The sequence below is a fragment of the Phalacrocorax carbo genome, chromosome 2, assembly GCF_963921805.1.
Source record: "Phalacrocorax carbo chromosome 2, bPhaCar2.1, whole genome shotgun sequence".
NCBI lineage: Eukaryota > Metazoa > Chordata > Aves > Suliformes > Phalacrocoracidae > Phalacrocorax > Phalacrocorax carbo.
Window position 1 is genome coordinate 165,002,737 of NC_087514.1, and position 12,786 is coordinate 165,015,522.

The following is a 12,786-nucleotide window of genomic DNA, read 5'->3' on the forward strand; positions in this document are numbered from 1 at the left end:
CTGGCCAGCGTAGTGAGGTGAGCAGAGATCTCTGTTACTCTCTTTCACCCCACATTGATCCGACAGGCCCCAGTCTGTCAGACGTTGACATTTACATTGCAAATTCTCCAATGTAGAGATCCTCTCTTACCTATTTGTACAGCACCCAGCACAATTCAGAAATATTCTGTCCTGTAACTACTATAGGCACATCAGGAGGAGCTGCTGCAGATATCAACATAATCTTTGATCTGAAAAACTCCATAAGTAATGACTGCTCATTTCTAAATGACTTATTTGTCATGTATTGCCCTTTCACAAGCTAGTTCTCAATGTAAGCTCATGTTAACTGTGAATCTAGTACGGAAGATAAAGCCATTTGGCTACCAACCATTTTCCGCATCCAAAATGTCCATAATATCCAAAAATGTCCTTGTAAGATAAGCAAAAAGTGTGTTCAGCTGAGGTTACATGTGATACAATTCTCCCAGGGACCCTCTGTTTCAGATAAGAAGTGCCACTAATTCCCGTCTCTAGCTCCTCTAAACAGCAGAGCTGGTTAGAAATTATTTAACATTAAGCAAGAAAGGTAACTTCTGATCTCTCTCTCAGTTCCACAGCAAAGTACAGATTTTGCTCAAAACAATTATTCTAACTCCTTTGAGAAAATCTAGGTGGTTTGTTTCAAAATCACTGGAGTGGGAAAGTTCAGGAGTGTTGAAGAAAACAAAATCCTTTTTTCACTTCAGTTTGGCATTCTCCTGTGACCAGGTGATCTGCTACAGTGCTGTTGGAAGCCGTGGTTTGATGGTTTCCTGACCACACCCTTTCCTAAGGATGCTCTCCTGGCTGGGCTGCGTCTCCCAAAATACAAAGCGCTTTCAGCTCTGCTCAAGTCACCAGAGCTCCATGTACCTGTGAGACCCAGGCACCACGGAAGAGACAGTTTAGGCTCAGCTCAGACAAGCCGCAGTGTGGGAGCACATGCAAGAGGCACCCAAACTGTACATCTTGCAAGCTGGGAGAGCAGTTCAGGTGGATGCCATTTCATACAGAATCCAACCAAAAGTTGGATCAATCATTACCTAGAAACATTTACTTCCACGAGAGCTCAGTGGTGTGAATTTGAATAGCAATTCTGCTTTGTCCTTGTAACATCTGGACTCCCAGGTCAAGGCTCATTTTCAGTGTGCTGAGAGGTCATTTAAATTAATCTCTAGTATCACTCTGATTTTTTTCTATTATTCTTTTTTGACTCTACAGGTTTTTCTATTAATCTGGTTTTATCCAAAGCAGAAATACTCATTAAGGCATATAACGAAGGCAATAATGTTTCTAAAGAAGAAACAAGAGACAAAATAAGAGAGCTACAAAAGCCTGCCTACTGGGACAAATGTGAGATAGAAACAGCAAAGCAAAACCTCAGGAGAGCATGGTACAAGAGCAGCTCATTGAGGTAGCAGGAAACTGCAAGGGCTGAGACCAGCTGTAAATTTGGCTGCTTGTCTTGAGAACGTATTTCTCCAGAGTGTCATATGCCTTTTTGTTTGGTCCATACCAACCAAACTAGCAATGAGATGATGTTATTGTTTAAAAGCAGGTCCTGCTAACACATACTTTGCTAAGAATAGGTGTAGCCTGCAAAGAAGCCAATGTTTCCTTAACCTTCTCAAGGCATATCTGTCTGCTTGACCTGGTCTTCTCACTTGCTTACATTTCCTCTTGCCTATTTCTGGCCTTCTGACAGGCTCTCCATTTATTATTCCAGAGGCAAGTTTTCCTAACAAATATGATCCAGCGAGAGTAAGAATATGGAGAATCCTTCCAGAGAGAGCTATCTAAAGGTGCATGGACAAGCTTCCACCACCTTGTGCCGTTGGCCTTCTTCCTAGTTACTGTGGTTTCCAAGTTTCTTTTCTACCTCCACATTTCTCAAGATGTAATTCTCTTTCAGATCTCAGATGTGGCTACCATGATAGTCATCATCCAGAATCACTTCAGGTCAGAAGGGTATAAAGTGGCCTCAGCACCAGTCTGTTTTTTCCAGTCTATCCTATCTGGCTTGCAACCTTTAGCCTTTTCATACAGTATCTTATTACTATATTCAGGGACTCATTTCTTGGCCCAGGCCCGAGGATGGACACCTGTACGCTGTTCTTGCTAACTCTACACGTGACCTAGGCACATCCTCAAAGCCTTCAGGAAATTGAAGTTATTTGTGTTCCTCCCATCCTCTCTGCTCTTTGGTCTGTCCAAGAGGTTTACTCTCGCGAAGCATTTCTGAACTTCTTCTACAGCTTATGTTTCAGCGTATGACTTGTGATTTTATCCCTGATCTAGACACATTTCTGAATAAGAGTAATCAATCAGCTGTTTGTTTTCCTTAATTGTGAGAGTGATTCTCTGCCCCATAGACCTTCCTTTGAGATTTACATCTGATTTATTACATCTCATTTAGGAACAGCTCAAAAATATCTTTTTTCTCATCTCAATGATGCATTGGGCTTAGGAAAGTACTTAAAATGCATTGGGTCTCTAGGTCTAGGATCTAGACTGACAGAATATAGGAGGCTTTCTAGAGGATGTTTGACCTGTGCCCAGTCTTATGCCGTGAGAGATTAAAAGCCACCTTACAGTCAGGATTCAAGGCAAGGTAGTCTTTTTTTCTTATTACTTTTAAAAGGTAATAATAAAAGACCCATAAATATTCTCACACAGATTCCTGTGCTGAAATTCTGGGAACCAAAATGCCAGAGCATATTTAAGCCCATGAAGCTTGTCTTTCCAGATACATGTGTCTATGGACACACGCTGTGGATGCAGCATCGCAGGCTCTATAAATATGTTGTTACCTGTAGAAAGACCAATGCAGCAGCGTGATGCTTACCAAGGGTGGCTGCTTGGAGAATTTAGCCTCTTCTGCAAAACTGAGCAAAGAGAAGGTTGTGTGACAAGATAACCAACCTCCCTAAACGCAGTGGCAGATGAGCTAATGGCATCCCCAATGCCTTAAACAACAGAATTAAAAGCTCCCTTCACTGCTACATCATTCTAACCTGTCCTTGGAGGGCTGAGAAGGACTTCTGGTGACAAAAAGGCGAGTCATTATTCAGTGCCTAATTATAACCAACACACGTAGATTTTCCATGGCAGCCTTGGCCTGGTCAGAAAGCCCAACATAGTATAGCGTAACAAAGAAACAGACCATAAACATTTCCACTTAAGCCCTCTGACTCACAGGCATCTTTTGACAAGACATCGATCAGTAACATTTTCCCATGGTGCTTGCTCGCAGACCCGCTGCTTCGTGGGTTTTCCTCACCTTTTTGGAACGAGATGCACCCGTTGAGAACAATCAGATAAGCATGGGTAGAGGGGAGGGTGTTCGTCTTTGCAAGACAGGTGTTGGGCAAGTAATGGAGCTTAAGCCATCTTCAAAGTGAACACCCACCCAAGGGCTAGGCTCGGTCTTCAGCTCTGAGTCCTGACTTATGAGGTAATCACAGCTTTATGGAAGAGGACAAATGCCCTTCCCAACACCACTCAGCACCTCCAAGGGATGGCAGTGAGCGGGACAGGCGCCAGCGAGTTCCATGGATCGGGTGTCACTGATGGACAGGGGGACTGAGGCACTGACAGGAAAGATGGTCAGTGCGAATGGAGAGGTCCAGAAAAGGGAAACAACCAGAAAACTAAATAAAAGCTGAGCCCCTTAAGGGTGGGTATGAAACACAGACCATTCCTACTCATTTGGATTTCTAATTTATTTTGCTGCCATTCAAAAACACCTATTCTGCCAGTCAAGTGGCAAAACCTTTTACATCTGAGAGTTAATTTACAGGTGCTGCCTGGGTTGCAACCTGCCTTCTGTAACCTTGCCAAATGGGAAAGCAGCTTGAAAATTTACAGCTTCCTTTGTGAAAATATGTGTGTCACACTTTTGTCGCCATCCTGAAGAAATTGGTCTGACCTCCACTAGTGTTGAGGGACCCTCTGAAGGCAAGATCTTGACCACTGACCACAGCAAACAGAGGCATCCTGGACCTAGTAGAGTTCTGGGAGCATACAAGGACTACCGGCTATCCAGCAACACAAGCTGGGAAAAGGCTGAAGGGGCCTGGCAAAAACAAGGCTGCTGGTGGGTCACTCTGTACAGGAAAACTGAGATGGACTGTAATTACAGTTGGAGTGGGTCCCCCAAGGGAACCACAGCAGCCTGACACACTCAGCTTGGAGGGCGGAGTTTCCTCTACTTCTGCTTAAATGGCACGCGTGTGCCAGTTTGACTGAACCCTGGGGTGAATATAAAGGAAGGTAAAAAGGGGCTTTAGCAGCCCCTGATCCAGAGGATGGTAATGGATCTCTTAGATAACTGTAAAACCAGGATGGGTGGGAGCTTTAGAGCTCCGGTTCATCGCAGCTGCTCCACAACCAGCCAGTTCTACATCATTCACCCCTGACTGATCCCTTCCTAAAAGCCCCCAGTGATAAGACTCTCTCCCCAGGTCATCTATTCCAGTGTTTAACCCCCTTTACAGCTGGGAGGCTTTTATTCATGTCTAACCCACGGTCCTTTGCAGCAGTTTGGTGGCAGAAGTTTTGTTCATTCTCCCACCCCAATTCGGAAGCGCATTGCCTGTCTCCTTGCAGGCATGCCTGCCCCAGTGAGAGACATAAGCACCTACCTTTGACGGTGACAAGCACGGAGCTGTACGTCTGGCCGGCCAGGTTGGAGGCCGTGCAGGTGTACAGCCCGTTGTCTATCTGCTTGCAGTAGAGGATCTTCAGCACAAAGTTCTCCTGATCATCCTCATAGATGACATGCCGCCGCCCTTCCAAAATGACCTCGTTGTCTTTCTTCCACACAATCTCTGGCTTGGGTTCTCCTGTCACGTAGCAGCTCAGCTTGGCATGCTTCCCCTCCGTCACGCTGCATGTGCGCGTCAATGCCCCAAAAGTCGCGTTGCGGGCCCCTTTGGTGGTAAGTCCAGCCGCTCTCTCGTAGTCCCGGGAGAGGCTGTAGCTGATGCCAGACAACCCTTCTGCCATGGAGTAAGACTGGGCAGACGTTGAATCAAGAGCCCCATGAGAGATGTCCATCTTCCTGATCTCCTCACGCCTCTTTTGCAGGTGAGACAACAAGGATGCTGTCTTGCCGCAGCTGGTATCGAAGTGGCTACTGCTGCCCGGATTGGAAGAGCCCTGCGTTTCCACCACCAGCGCAGCCGACGCACTGGCAGAGCCGATGGGATTCTCTGCCCGGCAGGTGTAGGTGCCGCTGTCCCCCAACCGGGCACGCTGGATGGTGAGAGCGTTTGACTCCCCGGCAGACTCGATCTGGAAGCGGCCGGCGTCATCCCGGTTCCGCAGGTGTCTCCCATCCTTCTCCCAGTTCACCGAGAGGGGAGGGCTGCCCTGGATTTTGCATTTGAACATGGCATCTTCTCCTAATGTTACTTTGATGGAGGAGGGTTTCTGGATGAAGTATGGGGCTGACTCTGTTACTGTGGTCTCCTCTCCAACTTTGATGCTGACAGCTGCAAAAGCTTCCCCAATGGTATTCTTGGCCCGGCAGATATATTGGCCACTGTCCTCCAGGCTCAGATCATAGATTGTTAGCCTATAGAGATCCCCATCTTCTGTGGTTTTAAACCTTCCTCCAGACTGGACTGGAAGTTTATCCTTTTCCCAGCTCACAACTGGGATGGGGTTTCCAATGATCTGGCAGCTCAAGGTGGCATCCTTCCCCACAGACACCATGAACGCCTTAGGCCGAGTCAAGAACCGGGGGACTCCGCTGAACGACCTGTAATCCATCTCGGTTTCCTAAAGGGCAAGGGGGGGGGAAAAAGTCAATAGAGAGCAGATTAGATGGTGCAGGCAAAGAGTTGCTGCACTTTCATGGTAATAGGATGTTTGTCATCTAGAACAGTCTAGTTGGGGTATGTTTTCATGGTCCTTCTCATTATGGGTGAGAAGGTCTCGAAATATTTTAGGTTGTGAAGATTTCTTTGATTTGAGCTCAATAAACAGCTGACGGAGAAGGTAGCTCACTTCCCCACAGGAGTCACTGGGTAAAACACAAGTCTTTGGGCAGTTCATAGAGAAAGAACATGATGGTCCCTTTCGGCTTTGGCACCAGGAAAGTGACCTGCACTAATGCCATATAACATATGTGCTAGTTCTGTAGCCACAGAGAAACAAATGGGCGTTAAATTCTGAGAGATGTGTCTACCCATCAAGATACCTCCTCCACCATGCTCATCTCCATTTTCATCTCTCTTTTTCTATCTTCTTGCCCTTGCTTTTTTACATTTTCTCTTTTTTTTTTTTGCTTGCTTTTGGTTTGGTGGGGGGGGATGGGACGGGGCTTTTCTTCTTTTTTTTTTTTTTTTTTCTTTTTAAATTCTGTTTCTACAAGATGCTCCATCTCCCCTCTACCCTCTCTGGTCATTACCCATCCCTACACCTTGTCCTCTGAATCATGTTCACACAGGCCTATGATAAACCCCTCTCCTGCAGAGGCCAGCCTTTAGGAGGACATACAGATATGCCTGTACATTATTGATTATATTCCTCTTTATCCCAGTTTCTATTCAACACAGCCACTGAGATACAGCTCCTTTGATGGCAATGGTAGCCGATGAGTATCTAAAGCTTATATACAGCCTCATCCAGATGGTGTAGGACCAGACACTCCTGCGGTGGGGATGGGTGTTTGTGCACACACACCACATAGACGGGAGTGCAAAGCCACGCAATGAAGCCGCCACGGGGAATGCACCCCGCAATCCAAACGGTGCCAGGCTTCTCAAAAAGAACCCACGTGGCTTAGGGCTTACAGGAAAGATGTCTCATCGCCTGCGTATTCTCAGCTGCTCTCAGGAGATATGCACCAGCCTGCAGCTGTCTGAGGACATGGACCAGCCAAGGGGATGAGGCTTAAGCACTTTGCAAAACTAAAGCTCATGGTAATTCTGGTGCCATTGTGCCCCGAGAAAGAGCAACCAGTGGCACCAGTCTTTACAGCCATATTCGCTCACACACAGAGTCTACCCACGCCTGTGCAGCTGGCGAGCAATACAACAGCGATCACCGCCTTCAGGGTCTCCCCAAAGTCCACATAGCACACAAACCTTTCTTGCTTCTTTCTTGCTCCTTACATTGCCTTCAGGATGTCCTTTCCTTTCTGCTGGAGGATTCTACTTCTAATCCTCCAAGAAGCCATTTTCCACACATTGACCAGCATTTACTTTGATAAGTTTAGCACAGCTAAAAGACTGGTCTTGACCCCATTAGCACCAGTAACTGCACAAGCTGACTCCCCGCCCCCCCAGGAGCAGGATTAGACCTGATGAGGGTGCTCTGTAAGGAGAGCAAGCGTCCCAACTCCAAGTCTCTCTGGAAGTCCTACTTGAAGAAGTCTTGAGTGCACCGTTGCTTTCCAAGCTACTATATCTCTTTGGCCTCATGATGCCAGACACCCCTGTCTTAGCAAGCTCATCCAGCTCCTCTTTGAGCAATATGAACAAGCTCTGCTGAGGGGTGATTGCAGTGCTGCTCTCACATCTCTGCTTTTTCACCTTCAAAGCGCCACATAAAGCAAAGTGACCAGGGCACTGTGTGTTGTAACTCAGAAAGGAAATAATAACCAGTCACCGCGACAGAAATATCCTTCTTAATCCTACAGCCATTCGGCTTCCCCGCTGGCCACAAACCCACCCACTCTGTCACCCAATGGCAGATGCCCACACAGTATCCCCCCACCTCCAGCAGAAATCAACAGGAACAGGCCAAAAAGACCTGCTTTCATTTCTTGAACCGCCATTTGAGCAGAGGTTTCATTATTTTTTCCATCCTCCTCCAGCTGCTGCTGCAGCACATTAACGTTAACGTGCAAATCGTTGATGGCACCAGGGAGCGGGGGCTGGATTGACCTGATGCATGACCTTGGGGAAATTGCTTATTTTCCCCGTGTCTTGGCTCCCCTCCCATTTTCATTTTCATATCAGGACAGGGATGGTCTTCCAAATCATTCTGTGCACAGTGTATATATGACAGTGTATTTGCTGGAATATATGACAAATCATGCATGAAAATTAATAACAAATCACAATTTTTCATTCCATTTACCCTGCTGGAGATTGAAAGACACAAATTGCTATCAAAACTAAATACTGGTACACACAAAAATTCAAAATGGTATTCATCATAGTAATTATTACCACTGAAGATGGCATAGCTGAGCTTACCTTCAAACTTCATTTGGGCCACAGATTTAAGGCAAAACCAAACATAGCCTTCTTTCTATGTTTAATAGGAAAAATATACTATGTCCTCCCCTGTTGTGTCTCTCCCCCTTCAAAGAACATATGAAACTCTTAAGAAGCAGTCAATGACTTTTCCCTTTAGATGAAATTGAACCTTTCTAAACTAATTCAATTTTGGTTGCTTTTGTTTCCTGGTACCAAGCAAATTTCATTATTCCACCAAAAATCTTTAGAAATTAAAGAAAATGCTTTCAAAGCTTAAATCTGGGAAGAAAAAGAAAAAAGAAAAAGAAGTAATAGGGGGAAATCATTCTTAGTAAACAGTAAGAGCGCAAAGAACGATTGACCTGCAGTCCTTAGTGCTAAGACTTCTGTAGAGTGGTCACCTTCAATACAATACAATGAATATACAGAACTGTCTTCCCCTTGGTCTCAAACTGGTCTAGAAATCTGGGAACTAGTTTGCACTTCTTTAGTCCCTCTTACTACCTTCAAGCTGTGTCCTCACTTGAGCTTTAAAATGTGCTTTCCATAAACACTTGCAAAGCTGCAAGCAGAGAAGCTGCATGAATGGTTGGAAGATGCAGATATGAGCCTTGGGCTTGAGCCAAAGCACACTGAAGTCAGTGGAAATTTCCACTGGAGTCAATTGATTGACAATCAGAGTCTTCTGCTAATTCAGGGAAGGACCATTTCAATGTTCAGAGGGGGATGGTGGGATTCAAGTTCATCTCTGGAGAATCCAGCAGTAACATCCACTACATTAACTAAGAATTAAGAATCAAAACAGAGACTCAGAGCTCTTGTCCTAATCTTTCCCAGTCATTAGCTTGAATTTCAGGCTGCGCTGTGTCACCAAAGCACTTGGATCCATCTTCAGAAGACAGTGCTGTGCCTCAGCCTTCCTAGATCCCTAGTTGTTTCTGACAGATGTGTCATTCTGACTCATCTCCAGCTTCAAATCCACAGCATCAAAAAGAGCAAAAAATAAAGTAGCTTCACTTCTCCTTCAAAGTGGGTTATGCATAACATGGACAAGTGCATGGGGCATGGAGATGGCTACAGACACAAGAGGTGCCTGCTTGGGAGCCTCCTGGACACTGATTGGGAACCAGCCAGCAACCTTTCAGCAAACTGTGGCTTCCCTCAAACCACCTGCGAGCCGTTTTTCTTGCCAGATCCCCAGGAGACGCATCCACACCTGGAGGAGAGCTCTGCTCTGTGGGAGCATGGTGGGTGCTGGCAAAGCCTGGCTGTTACAGGGCTGAGAGCAGGAATGCCACTCACTTCCTAAAGCTCTTGTGCATCCTACTCCCCTGCACTAAACAGTGCCCAAACAAGCCCCAGCTGCTCACTGGTATCTCTGATAGTCAAGAACATTTAAAACACAGGGAAGCTGCTGCATCAGGCGGCTGTTGCTTTTGCTCCTGAACCAGACTGGTGCAGCAAATCCATCCAAGATGCTTCTTCCAGTGGCCATAGCCTCAAGGTACAGCCTCCCTCTCTCATTGCTCCCAAACACTCCCCAGGTGTTTTTCAACTCACTTCTCTCCATCAGGTACAAGCCACTGTGTCCACAGACCTCCTAGTGCAAGGTGAAGACCCCGCTTCTCATGCTGTAATCTACATCGCACCTCACGCTCTACCAGCTTTCACCACGTATCCTCACACTCAATACTTCTTATGCCATCACCTGGCCAGGATGCCAGAAGAAAATCCAGGGCTCAGTGAAGAGTGTGTGCTCATCAGTGTTATTTTAATTTCTGACATGGTAGAAAAGCAAAGCGGCGTTTATTCCTTGCTCTGCCACTGGCTTACTTTTATAATCATGAGAAAGTCACTCAAACCCTCGTGTCTTCTGTCCCCATCTGAAAAATTGGGTAAAAACCTTGCCTTATGGGTGTCGAGAGCATGAAATCCAGTAGCAGGGCTGAAATCCTAACCTGCGGCAAGGATGAAGCTGCAGTAGGTGTCTAACATTCAGACAGATCAAATAGTTGAGATAGGCTGCACTGGATAAACTACATTTTATAAGTTTAAATCAGATAAAATGCATCACATTAGTTTAGGCTGATAAATAGATTTAGGAGTAAGAGGGAGAGGGTAGCCTTGTGAACATACCAAAAGGACAAGATATAATATTTCTACAGTGTAACCTGTTAATCAATTCAGTAAACAATTACACTATTTCAGATTTTTTATATGTACATTCGAACTTAAAAAAAAAATAAATAGTAACTCTGCAAGTGCCAGGACAACTCCCTTGGAAGAGCTAGGACTGACAACAAAGCATGAATAAACTAGTCAGTGCAGATGTCCTTACCAATTAATCTCAGACATTTACCAGTGTCATATTTCTCCTTGTAATCCCTCTGTGATTAATCTCTTGCAGCAGAGATCACATTCCCATCTGGGTTATTCTGAGCACGCCAAAGGCAAAGTAGCGACACTCGTAATCTTACTTATGTCTTTATTCATTCAAATTTTCACTGTTTTATGTTTGGGGGAAAGAGGCATGAGTGCACAGACCTGTCAGATAATGCAAATAAATCAAATCACTGCCCAGGAACCAACATGCAGCCAGTCAAGGCCTTCTACCCACCCTCTTCGCTGCTTTCCGTCTCTGCCCTACACCTGCTTCTCCATGGGCAAGCGAGCAAGTCCCTTGCAGTGGGAACAACCACAGACTACCCCAGTTCCTGCTGTGGTTTGAGTCTGAGGTAGTGCTCATCAGGAGAGTCATCAGGAGATGGAGAGTCCTAATGCAGAGTCCTGAGGGTGGTGTCTTCACCCTCTTGCCCTGCGATTCACTGTGCTGTGCTGGCTGAGGGGTTGGTTTCACACTGTTCCACCAACGTTGAGCTGCATCTGGAAAGCCTTCAACAACCTCTGAGAAGACAGAGGGCCCACACCATGGCATATTTCCCCCCTCAAGCAGTCAGCAGCCTGTGATGATGCTCTTTGGTGTGAGAGAGAACAGGGGTGGCAGGTTATTCTCTGTCCAAGCCTTTTGATTCAATGGCTAGAAAGGGAATCCTGTTCTACCATGACCGTGGGCAAAGAGCAAAAAGCACCGCGCAATCCATCTCACAAAATATTCCCAAGACAAATGCAGCCACAAGTAGCACACCTGTATAACCAGAGACTTTGAGGATGTAAAGTCCAGGTGAGGACAGACACCTAAACCTAAGAGACCACTGAAATCTGAACACAGACCAGGAGCATGGAGGTTCTCTGACACCACATTAAGATTCATCCCATGCCCGCTTGCTCATTTTCTCAATCCTCTTTTATCCTCTCTTTGCCAAAGCTGCAAACTGTTGACCTGGGGTCTTTTTCTTGTGTTAGAGTTTGTATTTCCTAGACTTTCTCCACAGTGCTAAGCCCTGCACTCCCTCCTCTCCTGATGGGAAAGGTAGGATTCACAGGGAACCTCCCACCTGTGCATCCCCAGCTTTCAGAAAATACCCCTAAAACAGAAGCTCTAGATAAAAATCAAGGCAGTGCTTGTATTACTGTAGTTTACATGACATATTTGCATGTGTTGTTCCACCTGAAAACATCAGGAAATGGCATCTGTGGGTGTGAAGGGAAGTCGGTGGGTCATAAAATGGGAAGTGCAGATTTCCTTTAATGTTTAAAGTTCTGCTAAGGGAAAACCGCAGTAACCCAGCTGCCCTATTGCTTCTAACAACCTCCCAGGGAATGGACAGCTTTGATATAGCACAAGTATCCAGCGTCAGCTGCAAGCTTAGTGACATCAGATGGGTATGGATGGACTCCTACAAGCCATCACACCAGACAGGGTGCTTTAGGGGCGAAATGCACACCATTACATGCCCATTACATCTCTAAATCAGGTGTAAGTAGAGATTTGTGCCGATGCATTAATCCGAGATGGCAGAATTTATCTGATGCCCGTTTCATCACAGCAGGAACAGTATCTGTCACGGAGAAGCTGGACTCAGAGCTTAGCTTGGGCTGCTCTAAATTCCACTTCACTGAGGGACAACAGATTTTGGCATGTTCAAAGGTCATTCGATGAGCAGATAGAAGAGCTTTCTGTGGTGGCTTGGAGAATCGGTCTCCTTGTGCTGTAGGAGATATCAGCCACAGAGGACTCTCTGTAACTAAGACCTTTGCAATAAGCTTCTGACTCAATGCAAAGTGAGGCTCGTCTGCATTCCCTGCCATCTATTGCCTCCACAGCAAGCCAAAGTCCACGGGAGATGTGAAGGGAAATTTCACAGCTGGTCAATGACTAACATGGTGTTAGACTTGGTGAGCAGCCCTCAGCAAAAAGATGGCTGAGCTCAAGGCAAAATAATCTTACGTTTCTGACCATCAGGGTAGGGCTAAATACGCACCAACTGCCTAGGAAGGGACGTGCATCTCCTTATACTCCCACTATTAATCCTTAATAACCTGAATATTTCTAATGACTGGTAGCAAACAAAAGGGTCAAAGGAACCATTAGAAAATTCCAACAGGAAACAAGAACAAATCATGTGGTTTGTAGGCTACCAGGTGAGGCAGT

The 12,786-nt window shown here is 45.9% G+C and overlaps 1 protein-coding gene across 1 annotated transcript in view; it reads right to left on the reverse strand.

The window, feature by feature from the left end:
• The window catches only part of OBSCN (obscurin, cytoskeletal calmodulin and titin-interacting RhoGEF), a 198,702-nt gene extending 191,072 nt beyond the window's left edge, over positions 1-7,630 (reverse strand). The window contains exon 1 of the mRNA XM_064445166.1: positions 4,665-7,630. Within this exon, the coding sequence (XP_064301236.1) occupies positions 4,665-5,796 (1,132 nt within the window). The 5' untranslated portion in view covers positions 5,797-7,630. The remainder of the gene's footprint in view (positions 1-4,664) is intronic.
• Positions 7,631-12,786: the final 5,156 nt, after the last annotated feature.